Genomic DNA, 22,308 nt, shown 5'->3' with positions numbered 1-22,308 from the left:
CGGAGCCGGAGGGGAGCGGGAGTGCGAGCGCGGCCTGCGGAGCGGGTCGCCGCCGCCGCCGCCGCCGCCGCCCCGCGGACAGCCGCCGACCTGGCCTGGGAGCCCGCGCCACCGCGGCAGCCGGCAGCGCAGCGCTCCGCGGGCGGCAGGCGCGGCCCCCGGGCCCCCGCACGGTGCCCTGCCGCGGGCCTCCCGGGGCTCGAGCCCGGCGGCGTCCGCCGCGATGGCCCTCAAGATGGTCAAGGGCAGCATCGACCGCATGTTCGACAAGAACCTGCAGGACCTGGTGCGTGGCATCCGCAACCACAAAGAGGACGAGGTGAGCCGGCGCGCCGCACGGGGCCGGCCTGGCTCTGCCCGACCCCGACGCCAGTACCACCCGGGACCCCGACTCCGGCCTCCTGCTCGCCCCCGAGGCCTCGAGCCCCGCCTGCTTGCGACCCGGGCCGCCGCTCGCCTCTTTCTCCCTGAGCCTCAGTTTACCCCTGACAGACGCGAGCCGCGATTCTCAGGACCTCCCGTACCTCCCGTGTGTGTCGGATCACCTGGGGGCCCTGCCGCTGGGTGCCCTTCCCCCCCCCCCGTAGTCTCAGTTTACCCTCTGGGCGATGGAAGCCCGCCTCCCCGTCGCCGCAGGTGGCCCGGGAAGAGACTTTGGAGGGCTCTAACTCCGCTCCAGGCCTCTAGACTCTTGGTTGGGGGGCCCTCCTCTCCGCGGGCCGCTCCCGGAGGAACCCGTAATGGGATTGGTACGCGTCCGGGTGGCCCTCTGGGGCCCGGTCCGGGAATCGGGCCTTGCCTCCTGGGCCCGCGTCCCCGGGAAGGTGGAGCCGCCCCTCTCAGGGAGGGAGGGGAGCCCGCGGGAGCCCTGACTCAAAATAAGGAAGCCGCTGGGGGGTCCTGGAATGGGGAAGCCGGCTTCAACCAGAAAGCCGAAAGTCGGGGCGAGGAAAAGGCTGTCCACAAGTAAAATCGTAACTGTGGGCCCCGTTTCCTTCCCTGCACCCCTCCCCCCAGCCAGTGACCTAGATTTGAGAGGAACGGGGACGGTCAGTGGCCACCAGGCCGCCGGCTTCCTTGAGGAGGTGTCAGCCCACACTTGGCACAGGGGGTCAGGAAGACGCACCCCGCTTTCCCAGGTGGAGGGGGAGGCTGCCCGGTGGCGGGCGGTTGTTGCGTGCGGTGCGGGTCCCACGGGTCCCACTGCCCGACGCCATCCGCCCTCCTCACAATGGCGCCGGGGAAGTCGGGCACGCCAGGGTGGGAAGTGCAGGGAAGGGAGGGAATTTGCCCGAGGCACCCGCAGCCCCCGGGCCGAGTTCCTGCCGCCGGTGCACTTTTTCAGAACGGGCGTGACCTCGCTGGGCAGTCATTTGCAGCCTCCTATCCTTCCTTGGCTATCCCTGGTTTTGCACCGTTAGCCGCTCCCGCTCGCAGGGGTGGTTCCGGTGCGCGTCTCACTGGGTGCTGGCCTTCAGGTTCGGTGACGGGAGAGGGGCTGGTTGGCCTGGGTTTTGTCTCTCCCAGCTGGGAGGGGCCGAGTGAATCTGCAACCTGTTCACCCCGCACGTTTCTTTTGTGCGCTGGTTCTCCTCCTGATTTCCCTGGGTTAGCGGATGTTGCTGGGCCGCCTGTTCTGGGATTGCGAGGAGGCGCCGAGGCCGCTCCAGTTCGGGCGCCTGGTGTTTGGGGGAAGCACGCTGTCCCCGGGCAGTTCCCTGAGCCGTGGTTGATTCATTGAGAATCGCTGGCACCTTTCCGCGGGCTTGGAGCCCTTTCCACGGGGATGCTGGAGGGGGAAGAGTCTTCGAAGGCCGGTGTCTGTGTGGGTCCTGCCCTCCACCTGTGGGTGATTCCCAGAGGACGTGGTGTCTTGGCCCCCCCGGTTTCCTCGTCAACAGATCGGGGTGACCTGGAGGCTGGTTGCTGGGGTGTTCTCCAGTCGCCTCGCCGCTCGGCCGCTTCTGCACCCTCTGGCTGCGCTGGGTCCTCGCCTGCTTCCCCACCGCACCCCAGTGAGGACTCGGCACTAGGCGCTTTCTCCGCGGCAGTTTAGCGCACTCCAGCGTTGGCTTGATAATAGGTTTTAGCCGAAATCTTCGGTGCGGCATCCTACAAATGAGGCTCGACGGGGCCTTGAAAGGCCACGTGGAAACGCAGCGTGATCTGTGGTGATTCAGTCGTGTTGTTGGACATCGGGAGGCTTGCGTCCAAGTTCTCGGGCTTATTGACTGGGTGACGAGGGAAGTGCCTCTGATACAAAGTGGGGGTGACAGCGTCTGGGTGGCTCCGTCCGTTAAGCGTCCGACTTCGGCTAAGGTCGTGATCTCGAGGTCCATGGGTTCGAGCCCTGCATCGGGTCCAGCTCTGTGCTGACAGCTGGGAGCCTGGAGCCCGCTTCGGATCGTTTGTCTCCCTCTCTCTCTGCCCCTCTCCCGCTTGCACTCTGTGTCTCTCTCAAAACAAATAAGCATGAAAAAAATATTTTTGAGTCGGGTGACAGCCACCCCCTTCAAGTGCTTCTGAGGATGCCGTGGGTGACGTAATGCGGGTTTACACCGGGTCACCCATGAAGCTGTCTACTTGGCTATTTCCAGACCTCGGCCTCTGACCCCTTAGTGGGTTGTGAATTCAATTTAACGAGTTATGTTGAAAAAGAAGCTAGAAAATCCCAGTCCTGTGTGCACATAGAGTAACTGCTGTTCATTGAAGCCTATTTCAGCTAAGTGTGTGCATGCACGTGTATTGGGTTACTACGGAAATACGTTGCTCAAAATGAGTCCAAAAAGTTTGAAAACAATGGTTGAATTCATATGTGTCTGGGGTGCTTAGTTTATTTTTAATCCTTAAGATACAGCACGAATAATGTTGGCAGGGAGGGCAGAATCCACTTATGGATATCCTTGCTTCTAAACTTTGGATATGACGGGGGGGGGAACCCCAAATGACTTCTAAAGTTTGTGTTTAAATTTTTTTTAATGTTGATTGTGAGAGAGAGAGAGCAGGAGTGGGCAGGGAGAGAGGGAGAGAAAAAAGCCTAAGGACTTAGGCTCTGCACTGTCGGTTCAAAGCCCGACATGGGACTCAAACCTACAGTGAGGTCATGACCTGAGCCAAAGTTGGATGCTTAACCAAGTGAGCCACCCAGGCACCCCTAAGTTATTCTTCTGGGTACTCTTCATATTTGGGGGAAAGCTGCTTTTCAATCTTTTTAGGTTGTAAAATCACACCATACTTTTAAAAATATACTCGATGTTTATTAAAGAAACGGGGGAATGCTCCTTCCCTGTAAATCAGTTTGGAGTATGTGTTTCGAGTGTTTTTTCTGTGCTGAGAAATGGTGGGCATTTCCGAGTGTTGAGATTTCGTTCTGCATCCTGGGCGCCTGGCCACGCCCAGTGGTGGAGCGGTGACTCTTGATCTCAGAGTTGTGAGTTTGAGCCCCACTTGGGTGTAGAGATTACTTGAAAAAAAGGTTCTGTTGGGGGCGCCCGGGTGGCTCAGTTGGTTGAGGGTCTGACTTCGGCTTAGGTCATGATCTAACGGTTCATGAGTTCAAGCCCCACATCGGGCTCACTGCTGTCAGCACAGAGCCTGCTTTGGACCCTCTGTCCCCTCCCTCTCTCTGCCCCTCCCCTGCTCATTCCCTCTCCCTCCCTCTCTCTCAAAAATAAACAAACATTAAAAAAAAAAAGGTTCTGTGTGCATCTTGCTTGTAGTGTCATGGTCCTTACTGACTGCTTCCCAGGATGTAGTATATGAAGACGCCCCACGGTATTTTTAACATCTCCCTAGTCTGGATGTGCTTTAGTTTATTTGCTTGCCCCCCCCCCCCCATTGAAGTGACTTCACATTGTTAGGCACAGGCCCTGATTGGATCCACTAGTATCTGAGTAGTAGTGTTCTGGCTTGGGTATAAACATTTCCAAACCATTTAACTGGTGTTTCAGAACCTCAAAAATTCACTTTGTGTAGAGTAATATTTTGAAATGAGACGTAACCTAGGATTAAGATTGAGCTGTAGGGGCCTGGGGACTCCTGTCGGTTGAGCGTCTGACTTCAGCTCAGGTCGTGATCTCACAGTTTGTGGGTTCGAGCCTCGCGTCAGGCTCTGTGCTGACAGCTGGGAGCCTGGAGCCTGCTTCCAATTCTGTGTGTGTCTCTCTCTCTCTCTGCCCCTCCCCCGTTCACCCTGTGTCTCTCTCTCTCTCTCAAAAATAAATAAACATTAAAAAAAAAAAGGCTGGGGCGCCTGGGTGGCTCAGTCGGTTAAGTGGCCGACTTGGGCCCAGGTCATGGTCTCACGGTCTGTGAGTTCGAGCCCCGCATCGGGCTCTGTGCTGACAGCTCAGAGTCCGGAGTCTGTTTCAGATTCTGTGTCTCCCGCTCTCTGACCCTCCCCCGTTCATGCTCTGTCTCTCTCTGTCTCAAAAATAAGTAAACGTTAAAAAAAAAAAAAAAAGGCTGAACTGTATGCAAGAGCTCATATTCTGTTGTTTCTCATCTCAAAAATGGCAGTTTCCTGGGGTTCAGCCCAGGAGGTTTGTGGGACCCGTCAGGCTGTGAGGTGCATGTAGAACCAAGATGGGATCTGGTCTTGGGACTGTTGTTGAAGCACGTATCTCGTCTGGCCCAGGGCAGGCACTCCGTTTGTGAGAAATCCTTTTGTTTTAATGACTTGTAGGGAGAATAAAGATACGAAGTTTGAACTGAGTTCTTTTCCTGTTCTTTCTTTAAAAAAAAATTTTTTTTTTGATGTTTGTTTATTTTGGGGGGGTGGGGGAGAGAACAAGTGGGAGAGGCCCAGAGAGCAAGGGAGACACAGAATCCAAAGCAGGGTCCGGGCTCTGAGCTGTCAGCACAGAGCCCGACACGGAGCTCGAACCGACAAGCCATGAGATCATGAACTGAGCTGAAGTTGGATGCGTAACCGACGGAGCCACCCAGGTGCCCCAGTTTTTTTCCTTTTCTTTAATAACATTGGTCATTACCCTAAATCAGGATCTCTCCCTCGGCACTGCTGACATTCAGGACTGGATCATTTTCTGGGGGGCTGGCCCAGACTCTGTGGGGGTTGAGCAGCATCTCTGGCCCCGCCCACTCGAGGCCAGGAGCACCCTCAGTCTGACAACCACAGATGTCCCCAGACATTGCCCAGGAGAATCTCTGACCCAAACTGATAAGAAAAATCTCCCTGAATTCCCTAACGTTCTTCCCTTTTTCCGGGCATCCTGTGTTTCCCACATTGTCACCATGTTGTTGGACCTTGTGGTATTGTGATACAGGAGATCGGAGCTCCTGGGTGGCTCAGTCGGTTGAGCGTCCGACTTCAGCTCAGGTCATGATCTTGTGGTTTGTGGGTTCGAGCCCCGCGTTGGGTTCTGTGCTGACAGCTTGGAGCCTGGAGCCTGCTTCGGATTCTGTGTCTCCCCCCTTCTCTCTCTGCCCCTCCCCTGCTTGCATGCTGTGTGCAACTCTCTCTCTCTCTCAAAAATAAACGTTAAACAAAATTTAATTTAAAAAGAGGAAATATATATTTTGGTCCTCATCCCTGGCTCTAGGCAGAGCTTCTAAAATCTTTGTAATTTCGTAAGCAATAAAAGTACTGGGAACATCCTCGTTTATTTTTTGGTCTCTGACCCTGTTCCTGACCCTGAGCTCCTAGATCTCTCGGCATTTCCTGGGTGACAGGAGTGACTTTCGTCCTAATGAGATGACTTGGTGGCTCCCGGGTGGGCCATCTTCTGGGAGGGGAGATGGGCCAGGGATTGAATTAACGACCTATCCCGCCTGGGTGACGACGCCTCTGCAAACCTCTCCAGACTGTGTGTTGGGGGAGGGTCTTGGTGAAAGCATCCCCGTGCTGGGAGGGCGACGCGGCGGCTGGCCCACTCCTACACTCGGGACCCTCCTGGAGCCCTCCCTGTGTGTGTCTGTCGTTTGTCACACCCTCTGTTACGTACTCGACTGGTAGACGTGACCGTGACCCGGCCACGACCGGGTGCTTCCCTGGGTTCCCTGTGCCGCTTTGGCACCTTAGCCGGGCCCGAGAGGAAGGGGTCATTCAGAGTGCGGGTGACCACGTGGACGGGGTCTGTACTGACCAGGCGGTGTGGCCACCTGACGGCGTCACAGCCGGGTCCGGGTCGTGCGGGGACCCACCCTGCGTGTGGCAGTCGAGGAAGACTGTTCGCGGGCAGACGCAGAGGGTGTGCTTTCCAGATTTGCTTTGCTCCTCATCCTCGTAAGTTGCGGGGTGATGGCACATAGCACGTTACGCGGTTCAGTTAACGTAATTGCCTGAAGTTCTTTGAGTGAACTCTTTGCTGGTGAGTTATCACCTCAACTCGTGTCCCTGCCGGCGCTTGCTCCTGCCTGCACCGAGCTCCCTGCCGCCGGCTTCTGGCCGCTGCTCCGGCTCATCTCGGCTCAGGTCATGGTGTCGTGGTTGTGAGATCGAGCTCTGTGTCAGCCTCCACCCTGAGCGTGGATCCTCCTCTGCCTCTCTCTGTCTCTCTGTCGCCAAAAAACGGTGCATAGCTGTCAGCACAATGTCACTTTGGGACATTTCCGTCACACCCAAAAGAAACCGGTGTGCATCTACAGATACTTCCCCACCCCCTCCCCCAGCCTCCTGGATCTGCTTCTGTCTTCACGGATTTGCATCAAAGCGTTTTGAATAGCGTTCCTGCCCCTTAGGTGGACCTTGGTGCCCCTTGGTCGTCTGTCCTGTGTGAGAGCCGAGGGTGACGCGGGCCATGAAGGTGACAGGAATGACCATGATTGGCCGCCACGCACCACCTGTTGTGTGTGCAGGGTTGGGGGGGGGGTGCTGGGGGCTGGCTGTGGGGGAGGGGAGAGGGGTGGGGCTGGGAGGCTGCCGGAGTCACACTGTCTCCAGCTACTGGGACTGAGTGGGTCTGGGGCGTCGCGGGAGGCCTTCCCCGAGGTTGCCGCGGCTCCTCTTGGCCGCAGGGGCGTTGGAGCCCGTCCAGGGCAGAACGCTAGCGTGGCGTCCTGAGTTGTTGCTGACACGCGAGTGTGGTCGGTAGAACAGCTTCCTTCGTTTCCCAACCGACTTTTCCTACGTTTTGGGGTTAAAACGTATCGAAATGATGGTGATGGTGGTCAGCACCCTGGTTGTTCTTCATAAGGCGGAGAAAGTCGTCCCCACCCTGTCCCAGTTGTCGTGAGGACTTGACATTTTCTGCTCTGAGAAACTCGAGTGGCTCGGAACACTGATTTACACTCCGGCGGAGCATCCCGTGCATGCCAGGCTCTGGGGGTCTCAGCCAGTAAGGGGCCCGGGGCTCACGCTCGTGGACAGGGTGGTGTGGGCTCCAAGACCCTGAGCCGGGGAGCCAGTGGGGCCCGCGGACAGAGCTGACGTGTTTGGGACAGTCCAGAGAACCTTGTGAAAACGTCAAGGGCTGGAGCAAGTGTGCTGCCCCCTCAGCAGGTGAACGGATGGACGAACTGGTCCACGCAGGTGACAGACAGACCGTGGCCCATCCGGCACTAAAAACGGGCCATCGAGCCGCACAGAGACACGGAGGAGCCTCAGACGCACAGCACTGGGTGACAGAAGCCAGGCTGAGGAGGCGACACACGGGGTGGTTCCAAGTCCAGGATGTTCTGGACAAGGCAGGACCACGGAGGCACGGCTGCCGGGGTGGGGGAGGGTGAATGGGGGGAGCACAGGAATTTCGGGGCCGTGGGTCTACTCCGGACGACACCGTGGTGGTGGGCAGGTGTCCGTGACATTCGTCCGAACCCACGGGGTGTGCCGCACCAGGAGTGACCTCGTGTCCGCTGTGGACCGTGGTTCGTCACGTTCGGTGCTGGGTGGGGATGTCGATAATGGGGCCAGCAGTGCGTTTATGGGGAGAAAGTGCTGCAGGGAATCCTGCTAGGTGGCCAGGGTCGAAATGGCTACTTACAATAGACCTGAGGAGTCCTGTAGAAGGGAAGTTTGTGTCCTTTGTTGGAAATTAAATTCTCTAGCGAAGAAGGTGCAGAGAGGGCATCGTCCATTTCAGTGCTTGGTTTGCTGTTTGAGAGTCCGAATCATGCTCACCCCTCGGATTTCTTTCTTTTTTACTAAACGTCAAGGATACGTAGCTATTCGTACCTTAGGCTTTAAGCTCTTTCTAACGTATGTTTTTATTATTTTTTTTTAAATTTTTTTTTTAACGTTTATTTATTTTTTGAGACAGAGAGAGACAGAGCATGAACAGGGGAGGGGCAGAGAGAGAGGGAGACACAGAATCTGAAGCAGGCTCCAGGCTCCGGGCCATCAGCCCAGAGCCCGATGCGGGGCTCAAACCCATAGACGGCGAGATCATGACCTGAGCCGAAGTCCAACGTTTAACCGACCAAGCCACCCAGGCGCCCCTAACGTATGTTTTTAGTAGCGTTGTCTGGACGCAGATCCCGATCCGCCCGCCCACCCTGACCAGGCTGTTCCTTGTTAGTGATGTTGCGTGTAAATGAGAGATTAACGTGGCCACGGGGCTCCGCTTTCCTTCCTTCGGCTTGCTGCGACCCCGTTCGAGGTCAGTACTGAATCCTCCTGCGTGAGCACGTGCTCTCCGGTCCTTCGTCACCTCCCTGCCTTTCCCAGGTGCGCGGGCCGCGAGCCGGGCGCCTCCTCTGTGCCCACAGCTCCAGTTCAAGCAGGCTCACGTGTCCCTCCCCCCGGGAGTGCCCCGAGGTGCGGGGACAGATGTCATCGGCCTGGCCGGTTCAGCCAGTGCAGCACGTGGCTCTTGATCTGCGAGTTTGAGCCCCACGTTGGGCATGGAGATTACCTAAGTAAATAAAGAAATAAAGATGTTCTCCTCATTTTCAGCTTTTGGCCGTTTGACCTGGGGATGTGTGGGTGTGGTTTTCTTTTAGTTTTCTGTTGGTTGGTGCTGAACTTCTTGAACCTGTACGTGTACATCTCTCACTATGTGTGGGGGAGTTTCAGCCGTTCTCGTTTCAGATGTGTTCTCTGTCCCACCCTTCCTTTCCTGGGACACCGGTTACATGCCTGTCCTGCCGCGCGCTCTCGTCCCACAGACCTGGGGCTCTGCCTCTCTTTTCTCGAACTTTTCTCCCCTTCAGACCGGACGGTTACTATTGTCGCACCTCCAAATGCACTGACTTCTCTCTCCAGCTCCCATTTGCCCTTCAGTCCGTTCCGTGCATTCTTTGTTTCAGAAATTATCTTTCTAGAACCTCCGCTGGCTTATTTTATACCACTTGTGTTTGCTGAGATCTGTCCTCCTCCTCTTCTTTGTGAGTGCCTCCTTTTTTCTGGTTCCTGGGAGCACGGTCATAGTGGCCGAGTTGAAACCTTCGTGTGCTAATCCCATCCTTTGGGCTACCTCAAGGCCAGTGTTCGTGGATCGTCTCTTTTTCTTGGGTACAGGTAACATGGTCCTGTTTCTTGTTTTGAGTAGCTTCAGACCGAATCCTGGACGTTGTGACTGACACGTTTTTGGAGGCTCCAGACTGTGTTATCTTCTCAGAGGCGTGTTGATTGGGGGGCAGGGTTACTTTAAGGGGCAGTTAGCTTGTTGTCTGGGCTGAGACTCCAGCTCTGCCCTTCTCGCTGTGGGCAGGGGGCCGGTGCAGTGTGTTCGTTTCTTTTTGCTTTAGCTGGAACGTGCCGTGCGTGCCTAGCTCTGGGGTCAGCCTCGGATTCGGGCTGAGTTTCTATGTTAGCGTGTGGGCAGCGTCACCCCCCCACCAGTCCCCCTCCCCCTGGGATTTCCTTCCTTGAGTGGCAGCTGCCCTGTGTTCTGGTTCTGGAAGCCAGGAGCCCCAGGCCTTGGCTGCTCTGTGGGGTGCTTGAGATAAAAGCCAGGAGAGACATTACCCGGTGCTTTTGTCTCCAGATCGTCGTTTTAAAGCCGTACCTGGGGGAGCCTGGGACTGATGGCAGAAGTGGACTCTGGCAGAAGTGGACTCTGCCTGGCTCTCCCGAAAGCTGGGGCGGGGAGGTCCCTAGACTGTGTGCAAATGCGTCAGCAGCAGCAGAACATTTGAGTTCGTGCTTGGGGGCCGTCACGAGTCCTGCCACTGCACGGTCAGCCCCCCCGTTCTTGAGTGCGCGCCTGGGAGCGCTGCCGGGCCATCACCTGGCCCCGTCTTCCGTGCGTAAGCGTGAGTCCCCCCACACTTGTCACTGTCTGCCTGTCCTTTCCATTTTGTTCATTCGTTCATTCAGAGTAGGCTCCACACCCAGTGTGGGGCTTGAACTCTCGACCCTGGGATCGAGAGTTGGATGCCCCACCCATTCAGCCAGACAGCCCCCTATTTTTTCCCCTTTTAAATGGTTAACGGCCATGATCCAGGATGCAGGAAGGGCCATCTGCGTGCAGGGACAGCAAGTGAAGATTCCCAAGTGGGATTTAGTAACTGGAAGCCTGTTGGAAGGATACAGTGACATCTGCTCCATTGCACCAACTCTCATCGTGAAATATTCATGAGCTCTTCCCTGGCTGACAGAGGGCTCCGATGGCTCCTGTCCCCAGGAGCCCGTGCTTCAGGCAGAGGAGCGTCTCGGGGCCGAGCGGGGTGTGGCCTCGGGGGACGGGAGTGCAGGGTGCACGGCCAGCACACAGGACACTTGGAGCAGGAGTCCGCCATGGGCTTGCCACCCTGGTCTCTCGGGATGCGGTCACCCTGGGGACGGCATCCAGGGGCTGACCACTGAGTCCTGCCGGCAGGTGCCCAACTGGGCACATCCTAGCGGTGGTTGCTGCTGGCCATATAACAGACGGGAGGCTCCTCGTGCTGCATGGAGTGCTGGGCACGTGCGGGGCTGGGGCACTGACCCGACAAACTCGTTCCGAGCCCCGCGGTGGCCACTCGCTTCGTGGCACCTCTCTGAGGCCTCTTCGGGGCAGGGGTGAAAAGGAGCCTTGCACCCCCCCCCCCCCGGGGGGAACGCCAGTGGCTCTTGACTTCGTGTGTCAGTACTGCTTCGGGTCAAGCCCGTTTGAGTGGTAGACGTGCTGAATCAGCAAGGAAACCCAAGGGAGTCCTCAGACCGTGTCCCCACAACCCCTGCGGCGTGACTCCTGGAGTTGAAAAAGTGGGCAGTTTGCAAGTGTCCATCCTTCAAATGGATAAACACGAGGTGGCCTACGTGTGTGGGGGGGAGACAGAGCAAGGCACAGACCCTGTGCTACCGCGGGCACGAGCCCCGACATGGTGCCCGTTGAGAGAAGCCAGCGGGCGCCACGGAGACGCCCAGACGAGCTCGCTGCCGCCAGGGCAGGACCGGACGGGAGAGCTGGGTGTCGAGCAGCCGGCGTCAGCGGGTGGACGGCGGGACCTGGGGGTTACTTCCGGGCCTTGTGCGAGTCTCAGTGCGAGCTGTTAAAACTAGAGGACCCCGTGTCTTAATGTTGTTCTGTGTCGAAGTTCTTTTTTAACTTTTAAAGCGTGGCGACACAGAAAACCACCGCTAGGGGGCGCCTGGACGGCTCAATGAGAAGAGGGCATAGGATTCTTGGTCTCGGGGCTGTGAGTTAAGCCCCGCGTTGAGTGCAGACAGTGCTTAAAAAGAAAGAGAAGGGAAACGTCAGCTGTGCACACAAGTTGCGAAAATGGAATAACGTGTTGCGGCACCTGCTTCCGTGGCGGGGAGTCCGGCTCTCACCGTCGTCGTGTCCTCTCAGGACTGAGGGACCCCCGGGCGTCTTGCCGAAGCGGCTTCTTTAAGTGCCAGCTCTATTAGACGCTCGCGTGCGGTACGAGTCACCCGTGCAGTTTCTCGCCGGTGCGTTCAGGAGTCGGGCAGCCGTCACCGCAGTGAGCTTCAGAGCACTGTGTCACCCCAGCCCCCCTCCCCAGCCCCCGACACCCACCAGCCTGCTTCCTGTGTGTGTGGATGTGCCAGCTCGGGGTGTTTCACGGCAGCGGAATCGCACGGCGGGCGGCCTCTTGCGTTTGCCTGCTTTCTTGACCGTTGTAGACGCTTGCGATTTTCCAACGCTGTCTGCTTCCCTTGTAGGCAAAGTATATCTCTCAGTGCATTGATGAAATCAAGCAAGAGCTGAAGCAAGACAACATTGCAGTAAAAGCCAACGCGGTCTGCAAGCTGACCTACGTAAGTACCGCGGACCGTTTGCTCGGGCGGAGCCCCCCCAACCCCGACGCCGTCAGGCTGGTTGTAGACTCCACCATCCCTCCATCCGTCCTTCTGTCCACCCGTTTATCCGTCCACCGTCCGCTTCTACCCGCCTGCCAGACATGGACACCGTCAGCTCCAGGGGCCGGCCTTGGCACAAAGCTGAGGGAAGGCACGCCGCGACGACCCTGGGGCTCGGGGCATGGCGGGCCCCGCCTGGCCTGGGCCAGGCCCCCCTCTTCTGGCCCCTCTGCTGGTCAGAAGGGAGGTGGAAGGCTTGCCAGGGGCGCCTCGTCGCTTTGGGGGTGTGGGGAATTTTAACCAGTACTCCTGGACGCGAGTATTTCAACCACAGGCCCTCATCCTGTGTTTGTGATTAACGTGGTCCTGTGGTTTTCAATGGGAAGGCAAGCCCGTCAGAAGAAGAAATGAAATGCCCCGGGGTGTGTGCGTGGAGAGGCCCGCCTGTTCGGGAAGCGTGTGGCGGTCCTATAGGAGCTGAGACAGAATGTTGGACGTTGGGGCTCAAGCCTCGGCGTGTGAGTGAAAATCACTGCGCCTGTCTCTTAACAGTTACAAATGTTGGGCTATGACATCAGCTGGGCTGCCTTCAACATCATAGAAGTGATGAGCGCCTCCAAGTTCACGTTCAAGGTGAGGCGGGCGAGCTTGCTTTGAGACCCGAACCGCGTGGTGGCGGAGGGTGAGGGTGTCCGTGGCCGGGGGCCACGCAGAAACAGAGTGTGGGACACGAGCGGCCTGTTCCAATCACACCTCCACGCCTCAAACATCACTAGCTCACGTTTGTCACGTTATTTGTTAACGCCATTTGTGTGATTTCCTTTTTCAACTTCGAGGAATGTCAGTGAAATGAAGGGTCCGTAGGATTATGTCTGCGTATCTTATTTTTAGTGTTTATTTTTGAGAGAAAGCGTGTGCACGGGGGAGGGGCGGGCAGTGGATCTGAAGCAGGCTCTGAGCTGACAGCAGCCAGCCAGATGCGGGGCTCAAACCCATGACCGTGAGATCATGACCTCAGTTGAAGCCAGATGCTCGACTGACTCAGCCACCCTGGCGCCCTGTATTTTTTAACGCCAGTGAAGATAAATGTGTAACCGTCCAAAAAACGAGAAAGCGCTGACGGTCTTGCACAGAGGCCACCACTTGTCACCTGGCCCCAGGGCCTCATGGTCCTTTCTGAGCGTTTTCCTTCACCTCGCAGGGGTCCGGCTTGTGAGGGATCTGGAGCGCTGCCTCCTCACTCGATACCGTAACTCATAAATATTCTGAAAAACGATCGGCCGTCTGTGTGGCCCAGTTGAGGGCATTCCGTAGTTTTCCTGGGGTCTCACCAGCCGGGCAGCTGAGACCATTTCCAGGTCCCCCGGGCCTCGCGCCCGCCTAAGGGTCACTGCCTGGGTCAGCCCCGCGCTCCCTCTGAAGGACACCGTCATCCCGCCCACGGGTTACTCTCGGTGAAGAAACAACATGTTGTGTTGCCAAAATCGGGAGGCGCTCTGCACGTGTACGAGAGCATCTCGTCCGTGTGCCAGCGTGACGTAGGTGTCTGCGTCAGCCTGGCAGAGGGACCCGAGTGCTAGGAAAACCCAGTGCTTGTGATGACTTACGGATTCGAGCGTCAAGGGCGCTCCTGGCTGCCCAGGAGGCTGTCAGGACACGTGCTGGGGAGAGGACCAGCTGGTCTGGCCTGGTCTGGCCGACCTCATGAGAACTTGCATTTCAAAGGCCGGGTCTGGAACTCAGGAGCAGTTTCCTCCTCCCCCTCCTCCTCCTCCTCCTCCTCCTCCTCCTCCTCCTCCTAGAATGACTTTCTGGCACCCGCCCACCAGTGTTCCCGCGGCCAGCTGCAGGCTGTCACTGCCCGACCAGGGGGCTGCTTGGCACAGAGCTCGGGGGGCGGCCTGGGGGCTTCTGCCCAGGGCGCCCGGCCCCTGCCTCGTGTGTGACGCCCTGTGTCTGACTCACAGCGGATCGGCTACCTCGCTGCTTCCCAGTGCTTTCACGAGGGGACTGACGTCATCATGCTGACGACGAACCAGATCCGCAAGGTAGGCCGTCCTTGGCCCTCACCGAGTGCCCTCGAGTCACCCTGTCCCCGTAGTATCCTCCACGCTGGCTTTTCTGCTGCTCCGAACGAGCGGCGAGTCGAAAGCAGCGAGGCCCACAAGCTCTCGCTGTCGTGACCCCCTTCGCAAGCCCATGGCTCGTGAATGTGGCCACGGCATCGGCAGGAGACGCCCAGGAGTGGTGTGGCGGGCCCGTCTCCCTGCCCTCGGGCAGTGGCGAGGCTGGAGGTTGCCAGACGTCCCCCTTCCCTGCCCCAGTGGGGGGGGGGGGGCTCTGGGAGTTGGAGGGCTGTCTCAGGACCCTGTCCCTCTGGGAGTGCTCCTCGAGGCTGCACGCCCTTCCCGCGGGGGCCTCCCTGCCCGCGGGCCCTTTTAGTCACGCTGCGTACACATCTCAGTCATGTGTAAGTTTTTGTGTCTTAGTCTCGAAGATCACCGAGTGGTAACTTTCTTCCTCGGCCTCAGAGCTTCGAGCGTCTTTTGTGCAGTAGTGAGGGGGTGTCAGGGAGAGGCAGAGCTCACCGGCGGTGGGGTTTGCGGGCCGGACCCCGTGAGTTGCGGTCGCCCTCGCAGGGGCACCCAGTGACCCGGGCCGGGCTCCTGGCCGGGGTGTGTGTGGGCGCTTGGCGTGGGCCAGGCCACTAGTCTGAGCACGCGAGCCCGCGGTCGTGAGGAGGTAGCGGTGGTCAGGTTGCATGGCGGAAGCGGACGCCACGGGGCCTCGAGGGGCAAGCCCAGCTGGGAGCGGCCACTGGGGGAGCCTACGGGGGGGGGGGGGTGGCTCCGGCTGCTTGGAGCGCCAGGCGCCAGCCCGCCCGCCCGGCGAGAACGGTCTCTGGCCCAGTGCCAGGACGCAGCCGTGCCCCCACCCACCCCTTTGTAAGGACCTCCGTTCAGACATCTCCGCGTGGACATGTGCTAGAGGCGGGTCGCTTAGGTCTCTGCTGTCAGCACAGAGCCCGACATGGGGCCTGATCTCACAAACCCATGAGATCACAACCTGGGCCGAAATGAAGAGTTGGACATTGAACCGACTGAGCCCCCCTACGTGTGTCATTTAAATAAACCCGTGACTTCTGAAACACGGCTTCCGCAGACCGGCCCCACCCCCGTCCCCTCGGCTGGGGCTCCTCCCACTTAATGGTGACGCAGGCATCCTCCCCAGAAACTTCTATCTCTGAAAAGCCCCGCGTAAGTCTCGCTGAAGTAGGAGCCTGGCCGTCCAGGGCCTGGGCTCCCCCTTGGTTCCGTCCCGTCAGCCTGGGCTGGAGTGGGTTTCTGAAGTTGGCCTCTTCAGGTTGTCCTCACAGTCTGGAAGGTCAACTCCTAAAATGCTTCTCAGTCTGTTTTTACCACGTATAGATGGGGTTTGGGGGGTTCCTTAGGAAAGCATCCCCAGGGCAGGTTTCTGGCACAGACGATGCTTCCCTGGCGTGGAGGCCGGGCCCTTCTGCGCTGTGTAACCAGAGGCCTCTGGCGGCTGCCCGCCCGAAACACGAGCCTTGGGCCGTAGGTGCCGTGCCTTTGGGCGGGGCCGGAGGAGTGGCCCCTGGTTCTGCTCTGGGGACCCCCGCCGCAGGCCTGGGGGGCGGTTAGGGGCGGTTAGGGCCGGCCGGACGTGCCTTCCCCTCACGTCGGGGATCACGAACAGGCGGGCAGCTCGCGAGCCGGGCACTGGTACAGGCTCGGCCCCGCCTGTGGTCACGGCCCTGGGACGCCGGGCTGTGTCTGTGCGGAGGGCGGTGCCCGCCGTGGGCCTCTGTGCCCAGCGGGGCGGGGACGGCTCTCCCACCGTCCCAGCTCTTCGGGGACAGTCCCAGAATGGGCTGCTGCTCGCTACTCCTCAGACAGGCACAGCCCCAGACTGCGGGCCGGGAGCCCGTGATGCCCGGGTGGCACCTGCCCGCTGACCCTCCTCCTTCCCTTTCCAGGACCTGAGCAGCCCCAGCCAGTACGACACTGGCGTTGCACTGACTGGCCTGTCCTGTTTTGTTACCCCAGATCTTGCCAGAGACTTGGCCAACGACATCATGACACTGGTGAGTTTGCGAGAGTACCCGACCCCCCTTGGCCTTTGCCCCGTGACGTGACTTGGTCCGTCCAGGTGCCTGGAAAATGGAGGTTAACCGTCACATCAGGGACACTCGGGCACGTGGGAGTGGGCCGGGTTCCCCCGGAAGACACGGGGAACCGGGTTGCCGTGTCCCCCACCCCCTCACCGGTGGGGCCCCGGGCTCCGGCTGTGTCCACCCTCACATCCCTTCGTCACCTTCTTTCACCGGCCCTGCCCGGGGCCCGGGGCGAGCGCCCACGTCTTCCGGCGCGTCCCTGCCACTTAGCGCCTCCCTGCCCGGTGGTGGCAGTGGCGGTTGTGGCATCAGGCCCCGCACGTGGCTAGCGTGGTTCTTCCGACTCCACCCCTGATGCCGTGTTCTCCTCTGGCCACAACTTGACTTCCGGTGGTTTGGTCCACCTGAAGGGCCAGGACCCCACCCAGGGCTCCTCTCTAGGCTGTTGGAGCATCATTCCAAAACGTAGATGTCCTCTTAGAAATCGTGGTCCTCAGGGGCACCAGCCGTACACCTGAATCTTCAGCTAATTGGGAGGCCTTTTCCCATCCGGTTTTATCTGGGCAGAGCAGAAGGGCGGCTGCGTTCCCCCCGGACGGGTCCGTCCGTCCAGGTCAGCCTGTTTGCCGTGTGGATGGATCAGTCTCAGCCTGTGGTCTCAGACTGTGTGTGCCAGCAGCTTCTAGAACGGGGGCCGGTGCGCCTCGGCCCTGCCCCATGCAGCTGGCCCGGTCGTAACTGACTTTGCCCACACTCGGCCCCGCCCACTTGTTCACATCGTGTCCCTGGTGGCTCTCGAGAGCCGGAGCAAGAGTTCTGCCCTTCCGGCCCAGATGGTGCTGGGTCGTGGGGCTGGGAGCTCTCTCGGGGCAAGGTCGCCAGGGCCCGTGCGTGTCGCAGGCAGGAGGCCTTTCTGGCCAGAGCGGAGTCCCGAAAGGACGAGAGTCCGAGACGGTCACGTGTGGAGGGGGCCCTGCTGTGGGAACGGGCCTCGGCAGCTGGAGGCTCGTGAGGCAGAGGCTTGCTTTCCAGTTCAGGGCCCCGTCCCTCTGTCCCTCATCGGGTTCCAGCCAGTGTATGACAAGGGTCTCAGCCTCCGGAGGGCGGACCTGGGGTCACAGGCACAGGGAAGCAGGTTTCAGTTCTGTCCACGACACTATCATGTGACCCCTGGGCTGGGGGCAGTGGAGCAGGTGAGCAGGCCTGGCTTGGAGGCCAGAAACCAGATGAGCTGGAGAGAGGGCTTTCCTTCGGGTGATGGAGGGGAGACTCGGGCAGATGCGGGACAGGTGAGCAGGACAGGTGAGCTGGGTGGGTGCGGGGAGGGCGACAGGGGCAGCGGGGGAGGTGAGCAGGGCCGGCGCCGGGAGAGTAGCGGTGTGGCGGGGAGGCTGACCGGACCTGTGTCCCTGCAGATGTCGCACACCAAGCCGTACATTCGGAAGAAGGCTGTCCTGATCATGTACAAGGTGTTCCTGAAGTACCCCGAGTCCCTACGCCCCGCGTTCCCCCGCCTGAAGGAGAAGCTGGAGGACCCCGATCCCGGTTTGTCGAGTGGCGAGGGGGTGGCTGGGGGCGCGGGGTTCCGTGGCATCTGTGAGCCCCTGGTGCAGGAAGCTGCAGGGAAAGCGTTGAAGGGGCACTGGGTCCCGGTCTCGCGTCCTGGGATCTCTCCAGACGGCGCCTCCTTCCCTTCTGGCACCTGCTTCCCACGCTCTGGCCTGGAACCCGCCATTTCTCCAAGGAGCCTGGCCCCGTTTGTTGGTGTGGGGTTTAGGCGCCGAGCTCTGGGTGCTGCGGGTCCCCTTGCCGCCGGGCTGCCCTTTTTCCAGCCTCTCAGTAGACCCCCGCCGTCCCCACACTGGGGAGTGCCCGCTGTCTGTTCACACCTTAGCGCTCATGACTTGATGCCGGTGTCTTGGCCCCGGTCCCCACCACGGGGCTCGTGCCTACTTGTCCTCTACAAATCCTTCCCTCGTTGAGGACTCCCCAGGCTGAGCGGTGTCAGGTGGCTTCTGTGACACAAGGCGGGTCCCAGCTTGTCTCTCGGGAGAGCCTGCCTTGTCTTCAGGAGAATCACAGGCCGTGGAAAGTTTTGTCAGGAAAGTAGGAGCGAGGCGGCAGGCGTGGTGGGTGTCCTGAGCCCGGAGTTCCTTGGGACCTGCAGGGGAGCAGCCCACAGACTCAGGCGACGGGCCGTGTCTGTTGCCTTGGCCTTGGCCACTGGGAGCCTAACCCTGACGTGACTGGTACTTCAACCCGGCCCACAGGTGATGGGCAGTGTGCCAGGCACAGAGCAGGGCTCCCTGCGCTTGGGGGGACCAGCCTGAGGAGGACGCCCCTCCTCGAGAAGGCTGTACCTCCCCGTGTTGTTGAGACTCTTAACTGCTGCAGAGGGACTCCCTTGCTGATGGGACACCCCCTTATTTCACAGGGGTCCAGTCGGCCGCAGTCAACGTCATCTGTGAACTGGCCAGGCGTAACCCCAAAAACTACCTTTCCCTTGCCCCCCTGTTCTTCAAGCTGATGACCTCCTCAACCAACAACTGGGTCCTCATCAAGATTATCAAACTGGCAAGTATCCCTCCTGACCTTCCCTTCCTCGCCACACAAAACGGCCCCGGCGTGTCCTAGGAGTCCCCTGGGCGTATGGGCGCGGGTCGGAGTCCGCACGGTTCTGTTCCTGCCACGAGTGACCCCCCGGCTTCTGTCGTCCCTAGTTTGGTGCTCTGACCCCCTTGGAGCCACGGTTGGGCAAGAAGCTGATCGAGCCTCTCACCAACCTGATCCACAGGTGAGCCCTCGACCCCCACGTGACCTCGTCTGCGGCATGCAGCCCTGTGCCCCCTCTGGGCCCTCGGGGGGACCCGGGGAGAGTCTTGGTGGCAGGAAGCAAACACACGCCATGGGACTTGGCTCCGGACCGTGAGCTGTGCCACCGAGGCTCGTGCCGGCCCTCCCGGGACACTGGGGGCTGTGAATCCGTTTTGGAAACAGCACCAGTGAAAACAAAAGGAGGGAAGACCCCTAGCTCACCAGTAGGCCCTGGCCGTCTGGCTGGGTCTCTGGCCAGTTCCGGAATGTTGCAAGAGCTCCCACTCCACTCTGGGTGCCTGTGCTTGAATCACGGACGCTGAGTGGCAGATGGCACCAGAGATCTCTCCAGGGGACCTGGGAGGATGGGCGGCGGGAGGAACGGGGGTTTTGTGGCCACATCAGACCTAGCGCCACGTGCCCTGCGTGAGGCCTTGGGCTCAGAGCATCTTTGGTTTTAAACGACAGGCATCTTTGCATGTGGTGCGGCTCTGTGGTCTTCAGAGGGGATTAACAGGAAGCCATGAGTCTCGTGACGATGGTGTGGACGGGCTGATGGCCCCTGTTCTCTGGGACAGGTGGCGGCCACGCTGTCAGGTTTAGGTGACTCGGGATCAAGAGCGTCACCTCGGAGGATGTCAGAGTGGAGTAGACGCACCTGGTGCCTGCCCTTGGGTGTCACCCTGGGCCGTACTGGACGCCCCCAGGGGTAGCACTGGGGCCACGGACGTCTGTGCTGTGCCCACCTGTGTGTGGGCCCCTGAGGCGGGGCAGGGGGCCGTCCCAGGTCCGGAGAGACATTTAGGGCAGGTGGCATTCCCTCACGGACATCACAGAACGGGCTCTGGGGACATCAGAGGTCACCGCCGGCAGTTAGAAAGGGAGGCTAGTGTCCCCCAAGGACTGCCGCGGACCCAGGCGACGGGAGCGTGCGGGGCCACCAGGCCTGCCTCCGCCTCGGGCCTCCCAGTCCTCACCCTCTGCTCTTCCTCCGCCAGCACATCCGCCATGTCTCTTCTGTACGAGTGCGTGAACACCGTCATCGCAGGTGAGGGGCCCGCCCTCCCCCATCGGGACCCCCGGGGGCCACAACCGGCCGTGGGACACATGCGCCCAGGGCCCCTGCCCGCCTCCGGCCTCCAGTGCCGCGTCCTGCCGCCCTCGGCCATGCACCTCCCCTGCCAGCAAGACTCTCCTTCCTGAGTATTCTAGAGCGAGGCTCCGGCCCCGTGCCGTCCCCCGTGAACTCTCGAGCACAGAACCTACCACGGGAAGGTTTCACCGGGCGGGATCGGAAGGCGCTTCCCTGGCTGGAGTCCGGCTGCGGGCCACACAGAGCGCTGGGGGGTGCGTCTGCCCCTCCACCTGCTGTGTTTGGCGGAGCCAGAGTCGCCCCCAGCCCGGCTGGCCGTGTCCTAGTTTGCCGTCTGGGTCACTTGTTCCTGGATGTAGTGGCCCATGGGTTCACCTGCTCTCTGCCTGATTATCTGGCCAAAGCTTTTGGGAAGGCAGCCTTCTGGTCCCTCCTCACAGCCCCGGGGACAGCCTGAAATTCACTCACAGGAGGCTGGCCCGGGGTCCGCACTTTGTGATTGGAACTGCGTGGGCCGTGGGTGTTCAGAGGCTCAGTGACGCTAGTAGAAAGGGAGGGCGGGCGGGTGGGCATTGGGGTAGGCTGGCACCCAGAGGCAGCCAACGCAGAACGTGGAGAGGTTTCTCTGTGTCTGGAGGGGTCGACGGGGGAAACCGAGGTGTGGCAGGATCAGAGCTATCCTTGGTGACGGGCAGGAGATCGGGGAGGAGTAGGCCAGGGCGGGCCTGGCACGTTGCAGGGTCGTGGGTCTCAGGTGGGGGTGGAGCAGGCTCTGGAAATTTCCCTGGACGGGGGTGCCTGCCTCGGGGCTCTCTGTGTTCTTGGCCACAGAGACCCAGCGCCCAGGTTCTCACCGGGGGTCGGTCAGCAGGCGCCTCTGCCGGGCTCGGGCGGAGACCCCAGACCCCAGGAGGGGAGGAGGTCCTCGGCGCAAACCTCGTGTCTGCACAGACAGCCCCGGGACACGAGCCCCCTGCCGGCAAGGGCGGCGGGAGCCCCGGAGTCAGGTTCCAAACGCGGTCTCATCAGCCGGCCTGTCCTGGGAGAGTGCCAGGCGTGCCCGTGCTGTGTGGCGCCCCGACAACGCCCCCAGAGGACGTGGGGTGAGGACCGGCGAGTCCCTGAGACGAGGTTTTCTGTTTCAGTGCTCATCTCCCTGTCCTCCGGCATGCCGAACCATAGCGCCAGCATCCAGGTACGCCCCCCCACCCCCCTGACTATCCCGACGCGTCGTGCCCTGCGCCAGGCCCTGTGCAGCGCGCGTCTGTGGAGTTGACAAGGGAGCAAGGGGAGCACACGTTCGTGCCCCTGGAGTGTGTACGTGGGCGGTCCCCAAACTATGTCCCGGTTGGAGCCCACAGGCCGCCCTCCTGCCGCGTGGAGTGGAGCCGGGTGTCCCCCTGCCCCTCCTGGTCCCAGGACCTGTGAGCGGGACCAGGGCGCGAGGCAGGCCTGGGGTCATGGGTTCACTGTTGTCTCAGAGGCGTGACCACTGTCGCCTTCCCCTCTGCAGCTCTGTGTCCAGAAATTGAGGATATTGATAGAAGACTCCGACCAGAACCGTGAGTTCCTCTCTGTACCTCCACCCGGAGCCTGTGTGGCGCTGGGGCTCTCGATCCCGCACGAGCACAGGCGCTGGGACTCTTCCACTGTGCCCCCCAGTGTGCGCGGGGTGCCGCGGGCTTCGGCAGCGTTTTAAAGAAGCCAGTCTTTCTCCGCTTGGCCGCAGCCCCTGCCCGCTGCCCTCGTGCGCCGCCGTCTCAGTGTGTGACTCAGTGGTGACGGCCCCTCCCGCGTTCAGCTGGCGGAGTTTGAGACTGTGGGTCGTGTGCCCACGCCCCTGGGGAGGTGCGACCCGGGCGAGGTCCCTGAGCCCCAGTTCCAGCGTGGAGCTGAGGGGGCTGCTGGGGAGACGCAGTCGGGGGGTCAGAGGAGAGCTGCAGGATGAGGCCCGGACGGCACTGATGTCTCCTGCCTGAGGCCTCCCCGGGACCGTCCAGGGGGGCTGGCTCCCCCGTTGGCCTTGCTCGTGCGCCTGCGTGTTCTGTAGACATGCTCCATCAGGGCTTCTGGCCTGTCACGCGCCCCGGAGCCCGGACCGGAGCGTCAGAGGCTCCT

At 60.4% G+C, this 22,308-nt stretch overlaps 1 protein-coding gene across 4 annotated transcripts in view; it reads left to right on the top strand.

Annotated features, from left to right (window-relative positions):
• Positions 1 to 203: 203 nt before the first annotated feature.
• AP3D1 (adaptor related protein complex 3 subunit delta 1) overlaps positions 204 to 22,308 on the top strand; it is a 37,277-nt gene continuing 15,172 nt past the window's right edge. For 2 of the 4 annotated variants that reach the window (XM_047094826.1, XM_047094825.1), the window contains exons 1-11: positions 204 to 319; positions 12,011 to 12,106; positions 12,701 to 12,781; positions 14,116 to 14,196; positions 16,146 to 16,253; positions 17,699 to 17,828; positions 18,718 to 18,857; positions 19,004 to 19,077; positions 20,096 to 20,145; positions 21,336 to 21,385; positions 21,704 to 21,752. In XM_047094826.1, the coding sequence (XP_046950782.1) occupies positions 224 to 319; positions 12,011 to 12,106; positions 12,701 to 12,781; positions 14,116 to 14,196; positions 16,146 to 16,253; positions 17,699 to 17,828; positions 18,718 to 18,857; positions 19,004 to 19,077; positions 20,096 to 20,145; positions 21,336 to 21,385; positions 21,704 to 21,752 (955 nt within the window). In that variant the 5' untranslated portion in view covers positions 204 to 223. The remainder of the gene's footprint in view (positions 320 to 12,010; positions 12,107 to 12,700; positions 12,782 to 14,115; positions 14,197 to 16,145; positions 16,254 to 17,698; positions 17,829 to 18,717; positions 18,858 to 19,003; positions 19,078 to 20,095; positions 20,146 to 21,335; positions 21,386 to 21,703; positions 21,753 to 22,308) is intronic. The other 2 variants (XM_047094828.1, XM_047094827.1) reach the window with 1 other exon arrangement.

This window comes from Lynx rufus, unplaced genomic scaffold (genome assembly GCF_022079265.1).
Source record: "Lynx rufus isolate CCGP_SWC_20201006 ecotype Redwood Valley unplaced genomic scaffold, mLynRuf1.p SCAF_4, whole genome shotgun sequence".
Classification (NCBI taxonomy): domain Eukaryota; kingdom Metazoa; phylum Chordata; class Mammalia; order Carnivora; family Felidae; genus Lynx; species Lynx rufus.
The sequence above is the reverse complement of the archived record's forward strand: the minus strand, read 5'-3'. Positions and strand labels throughout refer to the sequence as shown.